General features: G+C 44.3%; 2 protein-coding genes across 8 annotated transcripts in view; both read left to right on the forward strand.

Annotated features, from left to right (window-relative positions):
• LOC148120235 (importin subunit alpha-4-like) overlaps positions 1-6,720 on the forward strand; it is a 53,173-nt gene extending 46,453 nt beyond the window's left edge. For all 7 annotated transcript variants that reach the window (XR_015739459.1, XR_015739457.1, XR_015739456.1 and 4 more), the window contains 5 exons: positions 574-677; positions 774-845; positions 997-1,159; positions 5,222-5,316; positions 5,726-6,720. Coding sequence is in view for 1 of the 7 variants with exons in the window: in XM_087912169.1 (XP_087768295.1) it covers positions 1,108-1,159; positions 5,222-5,316; positions 5,726-5,824 (246 nt within the window). In the remaining 6 variants the exon portion in view is untranslated. The remainder of the gene's footprint in view (positions 1-573; positions 678-773; positions 846-996; positions 1,160-5,221; positions 5,317-5,725) is intronic.
• Positions 6,721-25,561: 18,841 nt separating this feature from the next.
• On the forward strand, positions 25,562-27,622 carry Arl11 (ARF like GTPase 11). Its single transcript, XM_087912170.1, has 2 exons — positions 25,562-25,817; positions 26,444-27,622. The coding sequence occupies exon 2, from the start codon at positions 26,548-26,550 to the stop codon at positions 27,076-27,078; it is 531 nt and encodes a 176-aa protein (XP_087768296.1). The 5' UTR covers positions 25,562-25,817; positions 26,444-26,547; the 3' UTR covers positions 27,079-27,622.
• Positions 27,623-27,838: the final 216 nt, after the last annotated feature.

Raw genomic sequence — 27,838 nt, forward strand, 5'->3', positions numbered from 1 at the left:
TGACTGACTAGTGTGGCTACTTTGCACTCCGATCTTCAGGCAAACTTTGCTTATTAAAACACAAATAATATACCCACCTTTCACAAGAAGCCAATGTAACATATCCCAGAGATAAAGATACATGTCTGTTTTATTTTCTGCTATATCACCACGGCTTAGAACAACGCCTATTATTAAATAAATACTGGGTTGGATGGACACACAAGTATTAGGGAAGGAGGCTTCTTTAATTAAATGGGAGGTCTGAACTGGCTAAATCATAGGTAAAAATGCCAGCCATGTAAACCTGTCAAACTGAGTTTGATCTCTGGAACCGCATGATGGAGGGAAGTACCGACTTGCACATGTGCACCATGACATGCACGGGCACATCCGTCTACTCGTTTACAAACACTAGACTCACATTAAATGATAGTAAGTCAAATAAAATGGAGGTCTTAACCAGTCACATTTTAGACACGGTCACTTTAACCCTACTCAGGAGATTTTATTATCAAATATTTAAAACATTAAAAAGAAAAATATTAAGGGTAATTTTTCCAATAAAACTGACCCGTATTTTGTTCACTACAGGAAGTAGAATGGTTCCTTTCCAATATAACAGCAGGCAATCAGCAGCAAGTTCAAGCCTTGCTAGAAGCTGAGTTAATCCCCATGATTTTCCCCGGCTTGCTAAGGTCAGTCATATCATGAATTCATTATTTGCCTTAATTTATTACAACCAAGACTTTTGGATAAAAAGTCTATTTCATGTCTTTGTTTTTGCTTTCCAGGGGGACTGCGAATCACAGAACGAAGCTGCTTGGGCCATTAGCAACTTAACAATAAGTGACAGAAAAGACCAAGTGAGTTTGAAAAAATGTAACTGGTCACTGTTACTAACTGCAGCAAGGACACTTCTTTCTTCTTATTCTTAGAAGTTACTGAACGTTTTCATCTCTACTGCAGTTTCTAGAGGGAAAGAGAATTCGTAAAATCTTCTTTTGTATTGTCTAGGTGGAGTACCTTGTACAACAAAATGTAATACCACCATTCTGTAACTTACTGTCAGTGAAAGACTCTCAGGTGGTTCAGGTGGTTCTGGATGGTCTTAAAAACATCCTGATAATGGCTGGTGATGAAGCAAGCACAATAGCCGAGATAATAGAAGAATGCGGAGGTGAGTAGGTGAACACTGGCGTTTTAAACACTAGTTCCTCTCAGCTCAGCTTACTAGAAAATTACTATAGGCTCATTGTTATTAAGTGACCAGAGTATTTTCCTGGTCTTATTCAGCATATTAGCATTGCTGAAGGATTTTCAGAAAAGAATACAACAGTTCATACTTAGAAATACTGGTCATGAAGTCAATTTTTCTGGAGGTTGATGAATTTTAGGAAATATTATTATACTGGTTCATTTTCATTGCCTTACCAAAAATATCTGAGGATAAGTGCTTATAAAAATAAGATTTCTTTAGTTGGGAATTTTGAAAAGTGAAAGCATAAGACGGAATGGTTGTTCCAATTTGTGTACAATGTATGGATACGCATGCCTCTAGGAAAGTCCTCGTGGCTGGGAGCAGCAGGGCAGAACACATAAGAGAGAATACAAGAGAGACCCAGGGACAGACTCAGTGTTTTGTAATAACGTACAATGTAAGGTAATGCTAAGGATGGTTCTGCAAAAGCTTTACTAACTCTTCTAAGGCCAGATCCCCAGCATCAAACCTTCAGTAGGTCCTGTTACTTAATGGTCCTTATAGTCCTCCCAGCAACTCAGTTCTGAGGACCATAACACAGTGTTCATTTTGAAGTCACAGTGTACAATGTTAAAAGCCTGGTGTAGGTTTTTACTCGAGTAGGTAAAAGCTTTCTTTAATCCATTCTCAAAATCTAGGCAAAGCAAACACATTATTTTTATGTTATAATACTGCCATGTGTCTGAATGGACCCTTCTTTGGGTAGTGGTTGCCCAATTGTGTGTGTCTTGTTTGAATTACAAAAGCTGGAGAGGCTTTTAGGATTGTTACAAAAACGTGTTGAAGTTAATAGGACTGAAGTCATTTAGTATTATTATCTCTGGTAAGGACATAATGAAATACATACTTAAAAATTCTGTTCTTAAAATGTACCTGTTCTGTATGTACTAAAGTGTCCAGATATTTGCTATAGTTTAATGATTATTTTGTTTGCAATTTTGCTAAATATGTACATAGCTTGCCCAACTTATGCTTTATAGAAAATAAATACAATAGCATCACAGATCAGTAGAAACAGAAAGGTACGTGAGAGTTTTGTCCAAGATCATATAAATAGTATCAGCACAAGCAAAGCAAACATGGAGGTCATCTTACCATTTATGCTCATGCTTGTATTAAGATAAAGGTTATCTTCATAGTCAAATTCATAACCCAGTAGTTTGAATAACTTAGAGAATTCTTTCTTTAATGTTAAAGCTGTATTTGTTCTTATTGGAGTAATAACCACCATATGTAATAAAATCTTACAAAACAATTTTCATTTATTAGTGTTGACACACATTTCTCCATTTTTCTGATCTTTATATTATGTTTTAAAAGCCAACTATTTCAATATGCTAAAAAAACCTCCAGAATTAATAATAAGGTTTTAAATTTATAAACTTGATACGTGAAATCATTGGTACAATGGAAATATAAAAGATATTCTCAATTGAGCACAGGTGCAAACACCTGTCTGCAGCACTTGAAGAAGTTTAAGTTCAGAGTTGACTACACAGAATTTTTCTGTGTGGCATTAGAGCCTGTCCTGGATCTCACTCTGTAGACCAGGCTGGCCTAGAACTCACAGAGATCCACCTGCCTCTGCCTTCCCAGTGCTGGGATTAAAGATGTGCGCCACCACTGCTCCTATTCACCTTTTTAAATACAGTATTTTTGATGTAAAGTTTCCACCAATTAAGTTCAAAGAACTTACATTCAGAAAACAGTAAAAGGCAAAAGATAACTATAAGCAATATCAGGATTTCTATTGAAACATTTTGGGAGGTTGTCCGATCTTATACTGGCATTAACTTGCCATACAACCAAAAACAAACCCCATTATATATCTTTCAAATGGAATGTCTTGGTTGTTGATTTTTTTTAACTCTTTACTCAGAGACCAAGGGGATATCAAATATTTTTAAGGAGAAAGGAATTAATGGGTTGATGGTTAGGTGTTTTTTAATTGATTTTTATTGAGCTCTCCATTTTCCTCTGCTCCCCTCCTTGTCTCTTCCCTCCCCTTCAACCCTCTCCCAAGGTCCCCATTCTCCCCATTTACTCAGGAGATCTTGTTTTTTCCTACTTCCCATGTAGATTAGATCTATGTATGTCTCTCTTAGGTTCCTCATTGTTGTCTAGGTTCTCTGAGATTATGATTTGTAGGCCAGTTTTCTTTGCTTTGTGTTTAAACACCACTTATGAGTGGGTACATATAATTGTCTTCCTGGGTCTGGGTTACCTCACTCAAAATGATGTTTTCCAGCTCCATCCATTTGCCTGCAAATTTCAAGATGTTATTTTTTTTTCTGCTGTGTAGTACTCCATTGTGTAAATGTACCACATTTTCCTTATCCATTCTTCGACTGAGGGACATATAGGTTGTTTCCAGGTTCTGACTATGATGAACAATGCTGCTATGAACATAGTTGAGCACATGTCCATGTGGCACAATTGAGCATCTTTTAGACATATACGCAAAAGTGGTATTGCTGGGTCATGAGGAAGGTTGTTTCCTACTTTTCTGAGAAATCACCATACTGATATCCAAGCTGGCTGTACCAGCTTGTGCTCCCACTAGCAATCCAGGAGTGTTCCCTACAACCTCTCCAACATAAGTTGACATCAGTATTTTTTATCTTGGCCATTCTGAGTTGTTTTGATTTGCAATTCTCTGATGACTAAGGATGTTGCACATTTCCTTAAGTGTCTTCCAGCCATTTTATATTCCTCTGTTGAGAGTTCTCTGTTTGGGTCTGTACTCCATTTTTTATTGGACTTTTTGTTCTTTTGATGAGCAGTTTCTTGAGTTCTTTGTATATTTTGGAAATCAGCCCTATGTCTGATGTGGGGTTGGTGAAGGTCTTCTCCCATTCTGTAGGCCGTCATTTTGTCTTGTTGACCATGTCCTTTGTTTTACAGAAGCTTTTCAGTTTCAGGAGGTCCCATTTATTATTTGTTTCTCTCAGTGTCTGTACTGCTGGGGTTATGTTTAGGAAGTGGTTCCCTGTGCCAGTGTGTTCAAGTGTACTTCCCACTTTCTCTTCTATAAGGTTCAGTGTGGCTGACTTTACGTTGAGGTCTTTGATCTATTGGACTTGAGTTTTGTGCATGGTGGTAGATATGGATCTATTTTCATTCTTCTACATGTTGATATCCAGTTATGCCAGTATCATTTGTTAAATTTGCTTTCTTTTTTCCATTTGATATTTTTTGCTTCTTTATCAAAACTCAGGTATTTGAAGGTGTGTGGATTAATATCCAGGTCTTCGATTTGGTTCCATTGGTCCTCCTGTCTGTTTTTATGCCAATACCAGGCTGTTTTCAGTACTGTATCTCTGTAGTAGAGTTTGAAGTGAAGAATTGTGATGCCTCCAGAAGTTCTTTATTGTACGGGATTGTTTTGGCTATCCTGGGTTTTTGTTCTTCCATATGAAGTTGAGTTTCTTTCTTTTGAGGTCTGTGAGGAATTTTGCTGGGATTTTGATGGTTATTGTGTTGAATCTGTAGATTGCTTTAGATAGGATTGCCATTTTTATTATGTTAATTCTACCTACCCAATAGCATAGGAGATCATTCCACTTTCTGGTGTCTTCTTCAATTTCTTTCTTCAAAGATTAAAGTTCTTGTCATACAAGTCTTCCACATGTTTGGTTATAGCTACTCCGAGATATTTTCTGCTATTTGTGTCTATTGTGAAGGGTGACATGATGGTTAGGTTTTTATGCATTATATTAGACAGCCATTTTTTAAATTTATTTCGTTTATAATAAAGGTGCATGCACACCTTTATTCCAGAAGAGGGCACCAGATCTCATTAAAGATGATTGTGTGCCAACATGTGGTTAATAGGTTCTCTTAACTGCTGAGCCATTTCTCCAGCCCCTAGATTTGTCATCTTTGAGTGAAGATAAGACATATTCTGAGGTTCATAGAGCTTTTCTATAATTAGATTATGCAGATTAGCATCACCTTAATTATTTTTATATTCTTTGTCAGGTTTGGAGAAAATTGAAGTTTTGCAGCAACATGAAAATGAATACATTTATAAGTTAGCACTTGAAATATTAGCTCAATATTTCTCTGGTGATGATGTAAGTAAATATTAAAATACAGATGTCTGCATGCAGACTGAAACCTTTATACATAATGGGCATTGGCTTAGAATTTTTCTCTTATTGTTAATGTGCATGAAATTTGTATTGTTTTCTGTTAGATACTTCACTAATCACTTTCTTAAACATTTTATCCACAACTTCACTATAATGAAAAATTATAAAAGCATTTCTTGTTGCAGTTTTAATCTATTAACTGGAAAGAAATAATTCTGGAAATGACACTCACATGAAGTGCATCCGCAGATATGGGAACTTATTAAGCCAAGCACCTTTTAAAAATTATTCAATTGTGTTTGTTTGATATCTCATGAAATTGTTGCTAATTTACCTGGGTAGTTTTAGGCAGTTAAAATATTCATTTGGAGTTTTCTCTTTGTTTTTATAGATTGATGAAGATCCCAGCCTCATTCCTGAAGCAACACAAGGAGGTACTTACAACTTTGACCCAACAGCCAACCTCCAGACAAAGGAATTTAATTTCTAAGGTCCATTAAGTGCAGCATCGTTCATTCAATACAAACACCACCAGATGGCCACCAAGCGATAAGACAGCAAGCAGCAGAAGGCTCCCAGCACTCTTGCCTCTTCGTTTTGATGCTTCTAAAGCAAGCCATGTCTCAGTCACTTTGCAGTTGCCAAAAGTCACTCTCACATGGACTGTAAATGCATATGCATGATTTCCTGAACTGTTTTAGAATTCTCCTTAACAATCTCAACTACCCTATTTTTCCATGTTCCCTGGTGCCACATGCTGAGAGCTGCAGTCTCCAGTTAGAATACTCCATAGTGGTGGCGTATCAGCTGCCCGCTGGTACTCCTTTGGAAAAAGGTGCACTGTGGATCAAGACACTGTGGTATGATGTATATCCGTGTTGGAAGACTACAGAGGTGCAGTGTGATCTGAGCCTCCATCATTGTCCTCCACAAACATATTTTCATATTCTTATGTGGAAGAATTAAAGTACAAGCCAAATGATTTTCATTGGTGGAACTGACACAAAAAAGTAATAACTTAAAAACAAGAAACTTGGTTATTGATTTAAAAAGATAAGTTTTTAAAACTGTACTTCACCTACCATTAATTGATGTGTTTATTATCCGCCTCAGAAGCCAGGGTTGGGGCAAGAGCTTTAGATATCAGTGGTAATGCTTTCACCATTTTACCTAATTTTTGAGAACAGCAAACTGCCGTAGGAAATCCTTCAGCCAGTAGCCTTTATTTACTTGCCCACTTGGACGTGGCCTCTTATACTATAAATGCTGCTCTAAAGCGCATTCCCTCTCTTTTCTGGCTGCTGGATTTGGTTCCTGTTTTCCTGATCGAGCAGAGGACTGTGATCTGAGTCTACCCCTAAATAATTAATCCTTTATTGTACTCAATTCTGAGCTAGTGTGGGATTTCTTTTTAGTGTGTGAATTCATCTGGCTCCCCGCATAGATCCCAACTCCACACCTACAGGGTACACCATCCAAAGGTCTCCCACCCCTGCCCACCTGGCTTGTTTTCACCTACTAAGTGGTGTTTGTTTGTTTGTTTGTTTGTTTGTTTGTTTTGTTTGTTTTTTAAAGCTTGCCACAGTGGAGCTAAGTGCGACTTGGAAATTTTCCAATCTCACGCACATTTCCCCCATCACTGCCATGTTCCCTGCCACATAGCGACTTGTGCAGCTTCCGGTTTGTGCACCCTGCTCGTGAGTTCTGGGCTCCTTGCTCCGTGTGCTTTTGGTTTGTCAAGCAAAGCATATTTGTCAATATTTGACCTGCACCAAGGCAAGAAGCCGAAGCTGCGCAGAACTGTTCGTGCTGCCACTGATTGCACCGCCAGTTGTGGCTCTGCAACTATGACACCTGCTGGACAATAAGTATTATTACACCTAAGACCATTTACAGAACTCATAGCACAGGTTTAATAAATAAATCAATAAACTTAAAAGTTATATAATGGCAGACAATATTACCATGAGAAATTTTAATAACCTTTTTGCTGATACTTTGGAATGTAGTCTGCAAGGCTTATATGGTTATTGTGATACATCCATTTGTTAGATGTTGGGACTCAGTTTTTTTCTTCATTTTATATCCTTAAGAAAATGGTTTGATAACAGAGCCAAGAATGAGGCAATTTTAGAAATGATACAGTCTTTACAGATTAATAATGAACATCTAGGCACAGGATTAATACCATCAAAAATAAAATGTCACCTGAAAAAAATTAATACTATTGAAAAGCATAACACCAATTTGACAGACAAAATTCAATCCATGTCAAAGGGTACTGAGAAATTATCTGAAAGAATTCATGCTGTTGAATTTGACAATCAAAATCTTTTAAAAAGTTTTGTATATAACTTATGTATGTATAGTGTATCTCTCCAGGAAGGCAATCTGCATGCTATCCAAATAATGTCCAAGGATGAGATGTTATCTTTAAAGGGAAAACTTCAGATCTTGGAATCACATGTGCGGAATGAGGATCAGAGGCTAGGTGCCTCAGTGAAATCACTAGAACTATATTGAGGCCAGGAGATTCAAACTTTACAAAAGATAGTGGTAAAAAGATTTGAAATGGAAGAAATTATTGAAGCGGATATGCAGGGAAAGGAGGTACAAGGAAAGGATTTAAAATCACCAGTAGCTGTCATAGATGACTTTACACAGGGTTTTAGCTTCCTACCCTGTAATCTACTCTGACAAAGCATCAAGTTCTAAAGGCCTTAAAAGGATCCCAAGAAGGTAGATGGATATCTATAGATGATCTAAAAGAAATTAAGCAAGCAGTAGTATCTTATGGTTTGCATTCAGCATTTGCTAGGGAAATGGCAAAGACATGGGCTTCTAGCATTAAAGCCATCTCACATGACTGGCTTCAATTAGTTTCAGCAATCCCGGATGATGGGCCTCAACTGCTGTGAAAATGTTATTTGCAAGAAGAGGCAAAAATTTTAGAACAACATGGAAAAGCAAAAGAACTTGAGACTTCCCAAGATCAAATTCTTGGTGAAGGTGCTTATGCTGAATCACAGGTTCAAGCTCTTTATGATGAACAAATCTTGTCCCTATGCCACAAAGCAGCCTTAAATGCTTGGGACAAGATTCAAGAACTAGACAGGGTTTCTCTGTAGCCTTGGGGCCTGTCCTGGAACTCACTCTGTAGGCCAGGCTGGCCTCAAACTCACAAAGATCTGCCTGCCTCTGTCTCTCTTGTGCTGGGATTAAAGGCCTGGGCCACCACCACCACACTGTATTCTCCACGCTTAATGCTGAGTGCTACATTGTTTTCTCAGCCTCCATTCAAATACTTTTCAAGTAAAAAATTCCAAAATGCATTTACATACAAATTAGCCTTCGTTTATGTTTTTAAATTTCTGTAAAGCCATTTTTTCTTCTGCTAAATGTCTCTTTGAGGACTGAAATGAGGGCACATGCCATTTCTGATAAAACTATTGTTTAATCCTAGATCACAGAAGCTTCAAGGCAAGACACTGGCTTCTTTTGAGCATTGACTCCCAGTTTCTAGAAATCTATGAAATACATTGTTACAAGCCACAAGTGGAATACCTGAGGAGAAAAATAGGCAGGAATTTGTTACCTTCATCTGCCATGGAACAAAGTCCTTTTTAAAGTGACTTTGCTAGCTACTCAGTTAGGTGGTGATAACTCACTCCTGTTTTAACCTGGCAATAGAAAATATCTCATTTTTTTAGGCCAAATATCTTGATGTCCATAACCCTAGTTCTTTAGTTTGTTTGTTTGTTTTAAATAAGCAAACTTGGAATAAATGCCTTGGTAGCCTTCTGCAGACTTCATTAGTCAGCTAGAGAAAACCTGCCCAGCGTATGCCATCCAGACCCTAAGACAGGGATGAGCAGTTCAATATCTGGCCATTTCCCATACGGGCATGTGCAGGGAGCAGAGGAAGCCCTGAGTGAATGTGGATTAGTGACACGGCCATGTCAAGGACCGCAGTACACCAGACCCATGGAAACAGCAAAGCCTTCCCCTGGGTCAGGCTCAGGGAATTAACATAGCCTCCCTGTGGTCCACGTGTGGATGTTGGCAGAGTATACAGAATACAGTGACTACACTCCCAGGTGTGTGTGTCTGTGTGTCTGTGTGTCTGTGTGTCTGTGTGTCTGTGTCTTGACTTTCTTCATTCCCTCATCACCCAAGTCCAGCTAACAGGACCAAGCTATGCAAGAAGTGGTTGGCAAGGGTAATATGTTTTGGTTTGGTTGTTTCTATTTTCCCCCTTTGGGAATTTCATACATTGTATTTTTATAATGTTCTTTCATTCCCTCCAACTCCTCCCATCTCCTCCAGCCTCCATCCCTACCCACCCAACTTCTTGTTCTTTCTCACTGGTTTCATACCTGGATAACACTGATAATGACTTTTCTCACTTGGTTGTGTACACAGCACCTTCTAACACTGTGGACAGTAGCCAGTAGTGGTGAAGCTTCCAGTTGAACGCCAACTTGACTTCTCCATGTTCTGTGCCAAAAATATGTAGTGTCTCCCTTCAATATGGCCTTACTGTAAGGTTGCGGATGGTAATCAACAGCACTGGCAATGGTCTCTACAGTATGGTGGGCCTTTAAGTCCTCTTTGGCCAGTGAATCAAAAGATGCCAATTCCTATAACTGAGGTCTTTACATGATAGCATTTGATGTCTAGTTAGAGTATTGTCTTCTCCATTACATGTTGACTCCATTTAAATTTCTTTCATATATGTGTGTGTTTTAGGAAGCTTCTACAGTAGTAGGTTTCTGTGTGGGTTTTTTTTTAGTATTATTACCATGTGTGTATATATGTATGTACCATGGCGCTTCTGTGGAAATCTGAGGACAACTTTGTGGCCTTGGTTCTCTTTCCATCTCTATGTGGGTTCTAGGCTCAAACCGGTCTCCCAGCTTGTACAGGAAGTGCCTTGACCTGATAAATCATTTTGTCAGCCTGATTTCTGAGACAGGGTCTCATTATGTAGCTCAGGCTAGCCTGGAATTGGAAATCCTCCTGCTTCAGACTGGCTCTGAGATTAAAGGTGTGTACCACCATCATGCCTGGCTAGTTCTCTTTTTAAAAATAACATATTTTACATACATGGGTACTCTTTCTGTATTTGGAAGAGGGCAACAGATCTCATTATAGATGGCTGTGGGCTGCCATGTGGTTGTTGGGACTTGAACTCAGGACCTCTGGAAGAGCAGCCAGTTTGGAAACCACTCTGAATGTCTCTCTAGCGCCCATTTCTTGTGTGCTAGGTATCCCAACTGGTGTAAGACAGAATCTCAGTGTAGTTCAGATTTACTTGTCCCTGATGGCTAACGGCATTGAAGAGTTCTGCACATGCCTGTAGCCCTTTGTACTTTATTTGAGAAATGTTTGCTTCCTTTGTTCATTTGTTTACTGATTCATTAAACTTCTTCTTTTAGTGTTAAAATTGTCGTTAAGCTTTTGGTTATTTTTAAGTTCTTCATATACTCTGACTGTTAACCTGAAATACTAAATAGGGAGTCTATGTCGTGGTGAAAGACTTCTGAAGCTAGTAACTCTGGGTACTGCTTATGAAAAGGTCCATGCATATTTGAAGCTTCAGAGTCTAAAGTAACATTAAGGGGTAGAAAAAAGCAACTTTGCAGTTCATTGACACAAAGTGGATTCATGTCAGGAACCCTGTAGGTCTCCTTTAACAATGTTGGCCCCTGGGAAATCACACTAGATAGTTTTTGGCGTAGTTCCTGTGTGGTAAGAGTAGACTTGATCGGGGGTCCTCAGGAATCTTTAGATCCCAGGTCACCGGTCTCCTTCTGTGTCTAGGTTCTGCCTCCAGTGTCTTGCTGAGTGTGTTGTTGGGGAGTCTGTGGACATTAGGGTAGCTGCTGCAGTGGCCCTATGCCTACCTATTTGTGTTTCTCCCAAATTCTTTCAGTGTAAGAACAGGCCAGGCTGAAGTCACAGAACCTTCCAGAGATACCATCTGAAAGAAGTGACATCTAATGGGAAGGTCATTGAGGGATATGGTAGTCCTCATGGGACCCGCTGACAGTTCACACCAGAGGATTGCTGTAAAAGGACCAAGCCTGGTTTGAGATGTGGTTTCTTCTCCACATAGACTCTACCACTCTCCGTCCACCCCAGGCTGGGCCATCCAGATCCTCACGCCCTGAGATGCTGAACTGAGGGATTCTTTCCTCTGAAGTCAGCCCTTCTCGGAGGTGCTGTTGTGGCAATGGATGCCTGGCTAGTGTGGTTGCTGGGAAGGTTTACCAGCCTTAGGGTTGCTCTGAGGGAAAGGAGGGAGTTTCTCAAGCCAAGGCTTGATTGTATCTTTATGTAAGTAATAAAAAACACTTGCATTTGAAATGTCTGAGAAGATTAATTGCAAGAATGGCTGCAATGAACCGAATGTCTGTATCACATATTGGACGATCCCATTGACATGTCCTGACCAGAACAGGTGAATCTATAGAGACAGACAACAAATTAGCGGTTGCCCGGGGCTGGGGATGAGAGTCAGATTGTGGGCGGGAAGGTGGGCGACTGCTAATGGGTGAGGGTTCTCATTTGCAACGTTCTCAGTTAGACTGTGTCCATTCAGATCTGTGACGTACCAAAGCATTATGGAATTTATGCCATGTGAATTACATCTCAGCAAGCTATTAGTGAACGGATTGTATACAGCTGGGGTGTGGCTCAGTGGTGGAACACTCGCCTAATGTGTGAGCCCCTACACAACACCGTAAATCAAAGAAGACACCAAAAGGCCTGCAGTTCTTGAACTGGGTGCTTCCCCATATGTTTTATGTAAATTTACTTTAAAACTTTATTTTTAATTCTGTGCATTGTATGTCTGTGTGGGTTTGTGCATGTGAACAGTGTCCCCAGAGGCCAGAAGAGGGCACCAGCTCTCCTGGAGCTCAAGTCAGGCAATTGTGAGTGCCCAGTGTGGATGCTGGTAACTGAACTCAGGTCTTCTGGAAAAGCATACATACTCTTAACTGCTGAGCCACCTCTCCAGCCCCCAACCTGCTCTTGTCTATACCTGTCTTCTTAATAATTCTCCAAATCCCTCCTACTCTATAGAGCTATCAAGTAGTTTTGCCATCTTCTTTACACTCAGTGTAAATTGACCAGCACTTAGTCAACTGATGTTGGCTTCCCAGTGTGTTCTATACCAGTGTGGTTAAGTCAGAGAATCAGGCGCCAGCATCTCTTACTGGCTTCCAGGTTTGGTGTCTGTAATTCTGCATTTTCTACTGTGTATTTTTTCTTTTTTTCTTTATTTTATTATTTTGCTCTGCTTTTATTTTATCTTCGTTTATTTATTAAGCATCTGTGTGTATGATTTAAGCAACTACATGTTGGTGTGGGTTTCAAGTTCTTATTCTTTTATGATTTTTATTTTTAATTAATTAATTTAATGTGTGTGTATGTGGAGGGCAGAGGAACGTTTTCAGGAAGTAGTCCGCCCCTTCCACCTTGTGGCTTCCTAGTAATCAAATCCAGGTTGTCAGGGGTTGGAAGGATGGCTCAGTGGTTAAGAGCACTTGCTGGTCTTACCGAGGACCTGAGTTCAGTTCCCAGCACTGATACTGGGCAGTTCACAGCTGCCTACAACTCCAGTTGCAGGGTACACAGCACCCTCTTTTGGGCATCCATATACACGTGTATACATACACACACACACACACACACACACACATTTTCTCTCATTTTCGAAATCTTTTTTTAAAAATACTAGTAACAATTAAAGTGGGAATAAAAATGGTCTCAAAAGTGGAAGACCCTCTTCGCAAACTGGGGAAAGACTTCCTGACTCATGGTGCATTCTAGAAGAAACATTCTGACCACGGGTCTGGAAAGATTCTTGAATACACTGCTTTCCAGTTACTGCCTGGCAGGGTGGGGAGGTTGTTGCTGCTGGGCACTGTCCATCTGGGGTTCCCTCTGGAGTTCAGGCTGTGCCATCCGAGGCCTTCAGCACTCAGCTGTCTCCAGCTGGCAGGTTTGTCCGGTGTTCTCAGGAGGCGGAGGTGAGCTATCTCAAGCTCAAGGCTGGGTGGGATGACAGAAACTTCTCTCCAGTAAAACTAAGTAAACATTCAAAAATCACAAAATGGGATTTTGAAGACAGGGTCTCACAGAGGTCTACCCACTTCTGCCTCCTAAGTCCTGGGATTAAAGGCATGGGCCACTATGTCCAGGCACGAATATGTTTTGTTATGTAAGATCTATTTGCTTTTATGTGCACGAATGTTTCTCCTGAATGTACATGTATATATGTGCACCACATGCATTCCTGCTCCCCACAGACCCCAGAAGCTGGAGGGCATCAGATCACCTAGAACTGGAGTTACAGGGATTGGCAGCGTCCTTGCAAACAAGAGGTTTATTATAGTTGGTTGAATGTCAGCTTGACACAAAATAGAATTGCGTGTAGGGAGCCTCCCCTGAAGGACTGTCCTGGTTGCCTCATTGATGTAGGAAGGTCACCCCTGAGTGTAGGCAGCATTTTCTGGCAGAGACACAATCACTGGCCTTTTGGCTTGGCTTTCTGTCTGTGCTGGCTGGTTTACACATTTCTGCTGCTGATTCTTCACTATTGAACCAGCAGTTCCAGGCTTCCATCATTGACTAAGCACCAGTGGCTCTCCAGGAATCTTTTAGGCTTGCAGGGCTAGATTGGGGCTGCTGAGGTACCCAACCTCAAGGATCAAGTGTTGTTACTGTTCTAACACTAGCTGGTTTGCTAAATTATTTCATATGGATGATAGATAGATAGATAGATAGATAGATAGATAGATAGATAGATAGATAGATAATAGATTAAAAGATTCATTGATTGGTTCACCCTCTTGGTTCTTTTCCTCTAGGGAACCTGGCCTAATACCAAGCATGGAAAAGAACCCTGTGCTTTTCTTTATAACTTATAAATTTTAACTGTGGTTTGGTGGTGTAACCTCAGATCTCTGGAAGCAGGCAGGAGTATCTCTGGAAGTTTGGGGTCAGCTTGTGCTACAGTGTGCAACACAGTTTCAAAAACAACAACAAAATTATCATTAAAACACATGAGCCTGCTTTAGATTTGTTATAAGGGCTCTAATATGGTCCTAAAGAGAAATAATCTATAAAGAGGAGATCAGAGGGCCATGTGAGACAGCCCTGCCCTTTGCTGGTCCTGGGCAAGTTGGCCCTGCCTCTCGCTGGACACTGAAGTAAGAGAGCTGTCAGTGGCCCTCATGGGAGAACTGATCCCTGCTCTCCAGAGAGATGGCCCCATCCCTCACCACAGGCTAGGGTGAACCGACCCTGAGGGCATAGGCATAGGGGAGCTGATTCAACCCCCTTGCCTGAGGCAGGTGGCCCTAGTGGCCCAGAATGACCAGTTCAGCTCCGAACCAGGCCCAACCTAACTTCTACCCTAACGAGGACCTGGTGGAAGGATCTCCTTAAAGGGACTAGTCCTGTGGAACATACCACGATTTGGGAAGTCGTCAGATATCCCAGAGGAGTTCTGGTGAGGATCCAGTGAAGACGGTGTACCTGAAACCAAAGCCCTTGATCCAGACCAACAACTCATTGCTATGAACATTTGCTTCTAAAGCTGATTGGACAAAAGGGTGTATTATGTGACATACTGCTCCAGATGCCACCAGGACAAATGAGACGTTGGAGAGGAGGGAAAGAAGGAAAAGCGAAGAGGTTTTGTTTTGTTTTTTGTTTATGTTTTTGTTCGTTTGCTTACTTTGTTTTATTTTGGTTTGATTTTTTTTTTAATTTTCCTTTTGGAGGGCGCTCCAGGGGTGGGAAGAGGTTATGGTGAGACTGGAAGGTGAGAAGAATTAGGGTGCATGAAATTATCAAAAAGATCAGTAAAGAAATTATGTTAACATAAAAAAATCTGTAAAGAGATTAATTGGGCAAAGTCTCAAATAAGCAGCTTAGCTGCCATACTTCCCTGGCTTCCCATGCCCTAAAGTACCAGGCAGTGCATGCCAGGTGTAGGTGGACAAGGGCAGCAGCCTCCTCCCCCCACTCTTTAATTGGAGACTGCACCTTCTTCATGAAGCACATCGGGACATCCCTGCAGATCGCATATTTAATTCATCTCCATCATCTGCTTCCCTGTAGGAAATAATCACACCCAATAGTTAATCCTAAGAAGTTAATAGTTGAGGCAACCCAATATATTATGCTTCCTGGATGAACTTTCTTCAAGACTTGCTTTATTACAAGGGCTTGGCTGTGGTGGCAGAGGGCTGACACCCTGAGTTCCAATAAAAAAAAACTCCCAAACTAAAATTAGTAGATGTGCATTGCTGAGAATACAAAACTGGAAGAGCAAAAAGAAACAGCAATCGGGGTATTGGGGATGCAAATCTGTGGGTTAAGCTACTCCAGAGGCTGGGGCAGAAGGATCTTTAGAACCCAGTAATTTGAGACCAGTTTGGTGACATAAGTTTGGTGACTGTCTCAGTGAAGAACGAAGGAGAGGGGTGGAGAGAGAAAGAGAGCATGACTCTGACCAGAGAGTATCAGTACCACAAACTTGGGTTCAGTCTCCTAATGATTTTCCTGGGTATGTATCAACATTTGGGACATTACCATCCTCTGGCCTTTGTCACCCGTTTCCCACTGTGCACGCTGCAGCTCCCCGTGTTATATGAAATCTGTCTGTGGATGGTGTGAAGGAGCCTTCCCTTCTGAGAAATGTGTGCACGCAGCAGGGGCTGGGTGGTATCGATGATCCTTGACTTGTGAAGCCAGTTTCCTCGAATGTTTATGTGATGTGGAGCAAGCAGACTGAGCTGTAGAGTATTTAGAGGGCCTCTTTCCGACTCTGAGAGAGTCCCCAGTGTGCCCATCATGCTGCAGAGTTAGGTCCTGGTTTCATCCCTTCTCCTTACCTTGTCCCCTTGTCCATGTCTCCAAGCCTTGTCTCTGTGACTTAAGTGGCCCTGGGTAGCATTCAGTAGTAATTCCTATACACCCACTGTTCCAGTGACACAGAAGCCTTCTGAGGTCACACACGGAATCTGAGATTTGTGCTGTTTAAAGGGTTTTTTTTAAAAAAAAAAAAAATCCTGCTTACAAACAGGGACACTGAGGCACACAAGGGTTAGAAGACCAATGGACTAGGTCAAATTTCACTTAATGGCTCCTTTCAGCAAGGTGTGATAGAATGTAGTTAATTAGATCCTTCCTGCAGGCATGGTAGAACTTAGGTAATTAGATCATCAGAAGGCTGAGGTGGGAAAGTTCCAGTTCAGAGCCAGCTGGGCTACAGGGCAGGGCTGCGCCTCCAAGACAGCAGCAGCAGCAGCAGCAGCATGGTCTTTCTACTCCAACAGTGAGCCTCACACAGAACACTAGAGACACGCCCAAGGACATGAAGGGTCTGAAAATCTCTCAGAACGGAGGCATTGTGCACTAAAAATAACCTGTGTGTCTTCTTTAATTTTCTATTGCCGTGAGAAAACACTGTGACCAAGGTAACACATAGAAGGAAGCATTTAATTGGGGCTCTTGGTCCATGGCCAGCATGTGCTGTCAGGCGTGGTGCTGGAGCAGGAGCTGAGAGCTTGTATGATCCACACGAGACAGAGAGAAGACAGCATATTGGGAATGGCCTTTACTCCTGAAACCTTGAAGCCAGCCCCAGTGACACATCTCCAGCAAGGTCACACCTCCTAATCCTTCCCAAACAGTTCTACCATCGGGGACCAGGCATTCAAATGTACAGGCCCATGGGGTCGTTCTCTCTCAGACCACCACTCTGAGTAATTTCTGATCACGTGGGTCCTCTCGTTACACATGAATAGCCCCTAATTCCATCACTGAGCTTGTTGCTTAAATACTGTTCTGTTTTTTATATTTTACTGATTGGACCATGCAGTTGAGTGACAGCAGTTACTTGTACTTTTGTTGTTGTTGTTGTTTGGAACAGGGTTTCTCTGTGTAGCCAACTCTCTCTGTAGACCAGGCTAGACTCAAACTGAAGGAAGGATCTGCCTGTCTCTGTTTCTGGAATGCTGGGATCAAAGGCAGGCTCTATAACATCTGGCCCGACAGCAGTTAACTGTAATACAATGCTTTTCTAGAACACTCTCAGGGATCCTCGCATTTTCAGATATAATCTGCACTTTCTGTGTCACGCCCCCACAAGTGTCTTTGTTGATGAAGCCTTTTGCTGAGAAGTCCATTAAAGTTTCTTCCTTTGCTCCTCATTTCTTGTCTGTGGACCTGTGTTAAGACTGCAAGTGAATTGACCTTTGACACCTCTTGGTTGTGTTTCTGTTGAGTGGGATTTAATTAGAACTGGAAGCAGTTAGCAGTTTTCTCCCATGTGCCCCTGAGTGCCCAGGGCAAGCCAGAGCTGTCTCCATGAATTCACTTCCAGCCCAGGGGTCTCCCCAACAAGATACTTGTGTTCCTGGTTCATAGTGACATCTGCTGGCTGCAGGCTAACAAGACAGTATGGTGGCAACCTGTGGTTGTGCTGACTTTATTTTAATACAGAACAACAGTTGCCTCTTGTGGCCTCACCACTACTTTCCTTGGAGGCTTCTTCCCCAGTAGCCCTCTCCCCAGATTGCCCCACACCCAGCTGGCACCTTGACTCCAGAAAGTTTAAGCTGGTCCTGCTGGCTGTGGGCATTGCCCTCCTGCCCTTAGCCCCCTGCTAGGTGGTAGGGAAAGCGTGGCTCGAAAGAAGTGAATTTAAACCACTGTGTTTGTACCCTCAGTCACATTGAGCCAGATCTGGCTGAGATTCTGGAGTCAAAAGGTCAGTGTCTCCCTGGGCAGCAGGTGGTAGGATATTTTTAGTATCTGAAGTCTTTAAGGCAAGGCTGGGGGGACGGGGGGGATAGAAGGGCAATGAGAGACAATGGTTCGTCCAAGACCTGAGTTCAAAAATCTGTAGAGACTAAGCTTTCTCCCAACACCCTGTGGGCTCTTGGGTTCTGGGTGTAGGGTTCCCACTGTGAAAGCCACACGCTCATCTGTTCATTGGCCGTTTTCATGTCTTAGGCAGTTAGTAAATGGGGGAAGGAATGTGGGATGCCACTTTGGGGTGCCAGATGACAGACATCCAAGGGAAGACTGAATAGTTAGTGACCAGGCACAGATCTGTTGCTCTTCAGAGCGCTTCTGTTCATGGTACTGTCCAGCCCTCGGTATCTCATGAACCCCAAGGATGATGATCTATCCTATCTTCCAAAGAACTAGACAGTGAAGGAGAGACCCCCCTGATGCCATGGGTATAGGAGGTGGGAACTGAAGCATCACAAACACAGAGCCTAGCTGTGTGCTCAGTCAGACGAGGTTGGAATCGCTCTGCCTATGAGACCCTGCAAGAGTTGTGCATCCCTGGCTCTCAGCTTTCTCCAGAATGGTTGGTCCAGTGCTTAGCATGTGCTTCTGGGAGGATGGGCACAGCAAAACCCCTCACTGCACTGGGCTTTCCCATTGCAGCTCATGCGGTTATTTGACCTTCACTCAGCCCATAGAATAGGCCCTGAACTCCATCATCACTGTCTTCCTGTGAGGGAGAAACTCAGAACAGCTGTAAGGGGAGGGGGTCCGTGGCTCTCTGATCCAGCCAGCAGGAGACCAGGGGACAACCCTAAGTCTGGAGGAGAGAATCCCTAGCTGGGAGAGCCTTCTTCCCTGGCCCTGGCTCCTCTGAGTGCCCCCAACTGGGGAGCCCCCAACATAACCTTGTCTGAAGATCCGCAGGCCATACTGTTTCTGAAAGCTGGCAATGAGGGAACCAAGAGGGCGACCCATCTCCCAGAGACTATAATGCTCTGGCCCAAGGGAGTTACCTTCATCATCACTTCCATGGGCACCAAGAGACATGCTGTGCCCAGGCAGCAGGCTCCCATTTCTGCTGTGCAGTCCTGAAGTGCAGACACCAGCAAGACTGAGGAGTTCCTGGTGCCCTACCAGGAACTGACAGCTGGCTCAGAAGCCCAGTGTGCAACACAGGCAGGTGAGAGTTATTTGTCAAGAATTGAAACCCAACACTCAAAGATACTCTGGAGAGGCTCCTGAGGACCTTGAAGTTTTCAGGCACTGACTTCACACCCTCCCTCTCAGAAGTGGATGAGGCCACTCTGAAGGTGAAGGTGAAGGCAGCTCTCAAGGGAATTCTGGGTGACAGTCAGCTTATCCTGGCAGACTGCAACCTGTTGCCAAAATGTCACATGGTGTAGGTAGTGCTTCCAGAACACAGGGCCTTATGCTGGAAGAGGTTCATCTTGTTATTCAGATATCAGAATCTGCCCATGATCAAGAGGTGAAGGACCAGACCCCGAAGGGTTTCAGTGACTCCCTTACCTACTTTGTGTTTCCCAGAAAGTACCTAGGTGGCTTCTCTATTTCTACTCAATGAATAAACCCCCAAAACAACCAATGGGCAAGGATCGTGTGCTCTTGTGAAGGACTAGGAATCTGAGATTGGGGGAAATATAGCGGATGAGGATAAGATTTTTACCATGGATTAAGGTCAGTGTGGGAAACCTACTGCTTCCTGGAGCAGTTTCACCCATCGTGTTGCCCTTGGCTCTTCCTGCTGCTCTGCTCTGTCAAATACTAACCCTGTGAGGAGTTATTGCTCCATTGTTCCTGTGTTCTGAACATTCTGACTTTTCTGCATGCTGCAGTTAGGGACTTTCTGCCTGACCATTAGACCATGGTTAAGTTGCCTAGTAAGTTGCCTAGTTACCCGTTTACACAAGAAGAACTTCCTCATTTCCCTTACCCTATATTTACCTTGCTTATTCCCTTGAATAAATGGGACTTGATCAGAATCCTATCTGGTCTCCATCTCTTGTGTCTCTTGTCTCTTTGCATTCTCACTCCCCCACTAGGGTCTCCGTTGACTTACCCGTGGGTCAATAGATAATGCATTTCAATAAAATGGAATGAAAGCATGCTGGGTTTGCAGAGCAAGGACAGAAGTTGCTTCTGTTAGAACTATGTGTAGAAAGCCAGCATTTCAGAGAAGGGAACATTAGACAGCAGAAAATAAGGATGGGAAGGTCCCTGTGTCGGACTGCTGAGATGCTCGGCTGTTCAGACAGCGTGCAGCTTCAGTTAAGCATGGTTGCTTTTCTCTATGTGTCCTGGGGATCATGCTTAGGACCTCACTCTTCTGGAACAGACTTTACCCACTGAGCCATCTTGCCAGACTTCCGTGTTAGCGTCTTAAGGAGTTCGTCCTTGATTTGGGTGAGTGGTACTTCCTCAGCTGGATAGGGAAGTGTCCAGTCCAGGAAACCCCACTAGAAGCCCTTGAACCTGGAAACTGAAGTGTAAGCCCCTGAGGAGAGCGAGTGCAAGACAGACAGTCAACCCTGCATTTCACACAGTGCCTTCTACAGCTGTCCCCACCATTCCCAGGCTGGCCAAGGGCTAGTGTAGTTGTGAACTTGATTTTGTGTCGGCCTGTGAGCACCATAGTTCTCTGAGGTCCCTGGATGCTACCTCCCTGCTGGATATCTATAGATTTCCCAAGTGCTACTGTTTTTCATTCTATATTCTTTCCCTCATCTTGTCTCAAACCCCAAATCATTTATCTCTTGGCCTCGAAGCCTGAATTAGACCCAACCAGTTGGATAGAGCATTGGTGATTGGTGGTGAAGGCATCAAAATACAAGAGCCAGGTCCAGATGAGGGATGTAACTCAATGGTTGGCAAAGTGCTTGCATAGCAACAAAGCAAAGCAAAACAAAACCCAGATCCTGTTCCTGCCAACGCCAGCCCCTTGTGCTGCTTCCCTCATCTAGAAAGTGCTGTCAGTTCTCTGGTCCGGTGTTCTGTTCCCATGGAGTCTCATGGTCATGACCAACACCGCATCATCTCCCCTAACTATCTTACCATGACCGTGACCATCCTCATATGGAACGCTCTGATATGTCCTGCACTGGAGAAATCTGGTTTGTGTCAGTCAACCCAGCATCTCCCAAGCTTTTGGGAGCCTGAAACCTGCTTCCCAAGTCACTTCACGTCTGTCAGCACTGCTATGTCAGGGTTTCACGGAACCAGGCCATGCCACCTCAGGATGGTGTCAGCTGCTCTGACTTGGGGATGCACTCTGCCCCAGATGGCATGGAGTTGGGCTGACCCCTGCTGGCATGGAACTTGAGCCCATCTCCTCCCGAGCCAGTCCAGTCTGGCCCATGTACTCAGCCTGTGCCCCCTCCACAGTGGCTGACATTCAGTCCCCACTCGTTTGCTATGACTGCAGGGAAACCGAGTCCCTCAGGTGTTCCCATTACAGCCATCCTCACTGTTGTTCCAGAACAACATGATGAAGCCATGCTCACCTTCCAGCCGAGACCCTCAGGATGGTGACTCCTCGCTCCCTGCTTTCCCTCCTGGAAAGACAAGAGTTAACTTTCCTTCCTCCTCTACCACATGCTTCCCTCCTTTCCTTCTCCCCAAATGGGCATTTGGTTAAATGAATACTTAGTGTTTAAGTTCTTAGACTACGCAAATTTTGTTTACAACCAAGCTATTTAAGGTAGTAGAGTTATAATTCTTTTTAGTGCAATTCTCTCCCCGCAGGTTATCTCTCTCTCTCTCTCTCTCTTTCTCTCTCTCTCTCTCTCTCTCTCTCTCTCTCTCTCTCTCTCTTTCTTTCTCTCTGCCTGCCACCACCCCACAGTGGTCTGGGACAGTACCCTCAGCCACTGCCTCCTGTCAGCGCTGAAGACCTCAGTCACGGGTGTCACTAAGAGGTCTGACCTATAACAAAGAGAGAGGGGGAAACAATAAGCTTCATGGAAAGCCAAAGCAGACTCGGTACCGCAGCATCCTATATGTCAGAGCTCTAAGCAACGGGGTGTTCGTTTCTTCTGTCCCAGAATCCACAACCCTGTAGTCTATCTGATGAAATAACTCACTAATTTAACACTTTACTTTGGGGGGCAGGGGGACATTTTGGTTTGGTTTGGTTTTTGCTCTTTGTAGATTTCAATAATAAATCACAATGTTGCATGGACTTTTCCTCTGGAAATGAACAAATGTCTATCCATCTCGGGGTACCAACACAGACCAAGTAATAATTCCATCCAAGTATGGCTCAGTGAACCAAGGAGTTGTTGGGTTTTATTTTTTTTTCTTTCAGTAACATTCATAAGGAATTACCACAGGACGGTGAGCAACCCCAAAAGAACAGCATCACCAACTCTTACCTCAGCTGATGTGAAGACCTCCCCATGGTGGCATTGATGAGTGCCCCTTTTAGCCAGCCCTCTATACTCGGTATACTCTATCTTTGCCCCAGCTGAGGAAAGGGACGGTAGAAATCAGGAGACTCTGGACACAGTGGGTAGTTAGACATTAACTAATGTCTAACGGTTCTCCCCACCACCTAGCATGAAGGACTGTCAACAGATCCCATTTTGAGAACAGCCTGTAGGTGACCACAACTGTTTGGACTTAGAATGCAACCCCTACTGTGCTCAGAGGACAGTAGTTCACATACTCCTTGACAGTATAATTATGAAGACATTACACTATTTCTGCTGGAGACTGGAGTAAGATCATGTAATTTTCAATACAATCTTAAATGAAAACAATCTTAAATTACAACCACTGGGAACATAGCTATAATTAGCCTGGGCTGTCATTTGGCAAACGTTGTTAAATATGCACCGAGCTGAACGCAGGGAAGGAAAGTGTTGTGGATTCATGAAGCTGCTTAGACAGGAAGTGAGAGAAATAAAGACCGTGTAAGTTATACAGAGCTTCACCAAGATCATCAAAATGGCCCAGGCAGCCAAGAGCAGAGCTGAATGTGCCCGGAGCTGCGGACGGATAAGCAACCATCCTATCCACACAGCACCCGGAGCAGTGGTGTGAGATCCCGGACCAGGACAGGTCCAGCAATTCGAGAAGCACTGGAGAGCTGGCCCTGACGGAACGCAGCGCAGCGTCCAGGTGCCGCAGCCAGGATAAATATTTCTTCCAGTATGTTCGCTACAGATACGCCGCTTCAGTGAAAGCTGTACTTGTGGCCAGTACTAGAAAGCAGGGACAGCTAGATCTCTGCCTTTCTACGGAGGGGAGGCTGTGGAGAACAACAAAGCAGCCACTTCCGGTGAGAATAGCCAGCTAGGAACCTGCAAGAGGGCGCTCACAAATACACGGATAAGCCTGTGAAGAAGGGGCCTTTGAGATGGGGCAACAGAACCCTTATGCCCCTATAAATAGATGATTACTTTTTAAAAAGCATGTGAAAATAAATACATAGGTATTATTACATTCTATAAACAGAAGAAAAATTTCTTTCCATTTTCTGTCTACCATGCCCTGTGACTGACATACACCTTTCTACATTCATACATCAGTGTTCTTTACTTTTGAAACAAAGTCTCCAGCTCAGTAACCCAGCACATACTCATTAAGGAGCCAAGGAAAGACCCTGAACTTTTTTCTAATTTTCCTGCCTCCACCTCCTAAACACTGAGTAACGATTTGTTATCCGTCAGGTTATAAATGACATTTTTGTCATGAACGTCGCATTATCTGGCTTCTCTGCTACCATGTTCACACAGACACCCATGTCCCCACCGGCCTACAGGATATGGGCACAAAGAAGCGTGCTCCACACAGGAATAAGTCCACATTCTGGGTTGAAGAAACAGCCCACTCGCCCAGTACAGGTCCTCTCAGAGGACTTCTGACTCAGGGCCTCCTCCTGCCCCCCACCTCTTCAGACCACTTACTCATGGGTGTCTCCCTCCAGCTGTGTTCCTTGCTACAGCTGGACCCTAAAACAAAGGAAGGCGCCTCGTTTTTCTGTCGCACATTTCCAAAGGCCATTTTGAAGATGTAGGAACGAAATTGTAAATAGCAGTGTGTTGCCCAAACCCTTTCCTTGGGAGAGACAAAAATAACATGTCCCCTCCCCCTCAGGTCCCAGGGATAGACCACAAAGCGATTCCTCCAGAGTTCACTGGGAACCAGTCGGTGTATCAGGCCAATGCGGGTGGCTTACAGGCAGGATCATAGGTAACCTTAACCAGACACGTTAGAAGGTTCGCACCTTCTCCATGGTTGTGTAGTTGGGGTCTCCTCCCTTTATCCTTCCCCACCTACATCCTCTAGTACCTCCCCCAAGATCCCTTAGGGAAGAATTGTGCACCCTTAGTTAGGGTAGCTTTACCCTCCTGCCCCCTCCTCCCATGAGGAAAGGTATACAGCCAACAGCCCCAACTACAAAGAGTTTTTGACCCAGGCTCCGCCCAACTCCTCTCCTACACAGGACTACCCACCCATATGACCTTGAGACAAAATCAACATAAGGACTAAATAAAATTAAAATAGCAAGACAAAATGGTAGACAAGTCCACATATAAAGTGCTCAGGCGTGAGTACATGGAACCTACACGTAGGCAAGGACACCTGACAAAGGTGGACCACAGAGAGGTGGAGCCCAGGGAGAGGGAAAGCATCCGCTGCAGCATCACCCTCACCAGTGGCTAATGCTGCTTTTCTGTAGTTCCGGTCCTCAGGGGACTAGATCAAGAGCAGCTTGCTATATCGTGAGACCACCACCGTCCTTCCTCCCATCGCGTCACTGTATAAACAGTTATTTAGATTTTCCTTGACATATATATGTGTATAACACACACATGTACACATGAGCACACACGCACACACCCAATATAAGAGACTTACAAAACTATTTTGAAACCACTTAGGCTACAAAGAAAAATCAAAAGGGTAGTGCTATTCCAAGATAAAACAGGTGTTGGGCAGGCATCTTTGTATAACCACTGTGTGCATGTGAGTGTGCGTGTATGTGTGTGCGTATGTGTGTGTATGTGTGTGTGCGTGTGCGTGCATGTTTGTGTAAGGTTGTAGTTCTAGCAGTCTTTATGAATATTCTTATCAGTCATGCATGCATAAGACCCCCTCCTTTATTTACCCATTTATTATATGTTAATTCATTTTCCTCCTTTTTTGTTAGGGCATGACAAGTGACTCCACTTTGATTGCTTACAAGCTTCACCGTTTTGCAAATCAAAGACTCCCGGCACCAGAAAATTACCGATGAATGTGTGCCTGTGTTTCAGAATTCCCAGGGAGGTCCGTCACAGGAGTCAAGGAAAAGAGCCACAGAAAGCAGCTAAAAAGCGGCGTGCCTTTACGCCTGCGCAATCCCCCACAGACCTTGGGACTCAGCTGCTCTAAGTGAGAACTGGTGCTGGTCTGGGCTCCACCAACCCCTGGAGAGCTACCAGGCCTCTGAGGCACATCCCCAGTATGGGAGGATGTCCACCCTAACCACTTGAGAGAGGAAGCAGAAGAGGGACAAATTGCAACAGTTACGACACTTCCTTCAGGCCTCACTCGTGGGACTGGCGACCCGCAGAGAGCAGCTTCATGGCGGAGGAGTGCCTTGGCGGAGGAGTGCCTTGGCGGAGGGACACCTGCCACAGTCCAGGCTCCCCACAGAGGTAACCCCACTGCCTGCTCTCCTGCCCGAGCCAGGAGTGAAAAGGCCCCTCGATGCGGACTCCCAGGAGTGCTGTGTCCTCCCTCTTGCCTTCCCAAGTTCTTCCTAAACTGTAGACAGTCCGTAGGCCTTAAAGACTAGGGTTTCTTAAAAACCACGTGGGATGTTCTAGAGACCTTTTAGATGATGTAGAAAACGTCCTGTCTCGGACTCATATTCGCCTGAGTCAGCAGAGGTTGTCAGCAGATATTGGAGAGGCCAGTGTGCTAGGCCTGGGAGGAGTTCTAAGAAGTTAGCACTCGGTGACCCAGCTTCTCTACTCAGTCTGGAATGCAGTGTGCTGCACTTCTGGGTTTAGGGAGGAACACAGAAGGGCCAGAGGCCACAGACGGTGCAAACTGGAAACAGTTTCTGCCTACTCCCCTGACCAGGCTCTAACGGCAGCTTCCTCTGGCCTCTGCTCTAACTACCTAGGAAGGACACCTGAGTTCTGTATCTTCAGACAGTCCTTCAGCCGCGTCAGAGATCAGTCAGCTGCTGGTGACTCACACTTCCTCACTTCCTGGACCTTTCAAAGGTTCAGCCTGGGTCTGAAAACCTTCCCTGAACCGACTTCTTTCGTTCTAGGGTAGACGCTCAGCGTGTCTGCATGGGTTTACCTTTCTTCAGGAAGAAAGAATAGTCGAGGTGCGCCCCCAGGCTTTCTGCAGTTGGATTTATTAGAGGCCACCATGGGTTCTGTGAATTCCAGAGGTCACAAGGCAGAAGCCCGGGTGGTAATGATGGGCCTCGACTCGGCTGGCAAGACCATGATCCTGTACAAACTGAAGGGCCATCCTCTGGTGGAGACCTCACCCACTGTTGGCTTCAATGTGGAGCCTCTTGAATCTCCTGGACGTGTGTCGCTGATTCTCTGGGATGTCGGGGGACAGCCGCAGCTGAGGGCTACCTGGAAGGACTACCTGGAAGGCACTGACATCCTTGTGTATGTGCTGGACAGCACAGATGAAGCCCGCTTGCCTGAGGCAGTGGCTGAGCTCCAGGAAGTCCTGGAGGACACCAACATGGCCGGCGTCCCTTTCTTGGTACTGGCCAACAAGCAGGAGGCGCCTGATGCTCTTCCATTGCTTGAAATCAGAAACAGGCTGGGCCTGGAAAGGTTCCAAGACCATTGCTGGGAGCTCCGGGCCTGCAGTGCTCTCACGGGTCAGGGGCTGGAGGAAGCCCTGCAGAGCCTGCGGCATTTGCTGAGATCCTGCTGAAATGCAGTAGCCTGGGACTCCAGGCTGGAGCAGGACAGGGGTCAGGGCCAGCCCGACCCCCTGAGCAGGCAGAACAGCTTATCCTTGCTTCTATGAGCAGGAAAGGCCTGTTGATCCTTGAGAAACTACAGCTCAGTTTACCACACGCGAAATCCTTCTACTCCTGGGCAGGCTGTTTTCTTCTCAGGACTTACTCCTGTTGGCACTACACTGAAAATCAACCGGTGCTTTTTTTCGAATAATCATAGCCAGCGGGAACATAAAAAGCCTCAAAATGCCTCATGTAACAGCTCAGTACCAAGTGCGAAGGCAACAGTTGGTGACAATACCTGAGAACCAAGCTCACATGAAAAGAGGTTTCAAAAGTGCATCTGAGTGCCACCTGGACCTACCCCTGTCACCAGGAGGGGCTTCAGCTCCCACAGTGCTGCAGAGGTCCCCAGGGCCCTGGAGCCTTCCAGAACTCACCCTCCTCTCCAACTCTGACGAGCCCTTCTCTGCCCTACAACCTGTATTGTAAAAAAATAAAATGACTCCAATGGTACTCCCTTTTTCTTCTCTGTAGCATATGTCTTTCCTTAAAGCTGAGACAATGGGGGTTGGAAGATGGCTTAGCAGGCAATGGCACCTGCTGCTGAGCTAATGGCCTGGGCTTGGTCCCCAAAGCCCACAGGGTGGAAAGAGAAAACAGATTCCTACACATTGTCCTTTGTCCTCCACACAGGTGTTGTGGCACATGGATGGATATATATACATATGT

This window comes from Myodes glareolus, chromosome 12, assembly GCF_982192425.1.
Source record: "Myodes glareolus chromosome 12, mMyoGla1.1, whole genome shotgun sequence".
Taxonomy (NCBI): Eukaryota; Metazoa; Chordata; class Mammalia; order Rodentia; family Cricetidae; genus Myodes; species Myodes glareolus.

Bases quoted from the DNA above. Each gene is read 5' to 3' on its own strand.
- Arl11 (XM_087912170.1), top strand. From the start codon at position 26,548: ATGGGTTCTGTGAATTCCAGAGGTCACAAGGCAGAAGCCCGGGTGGTA.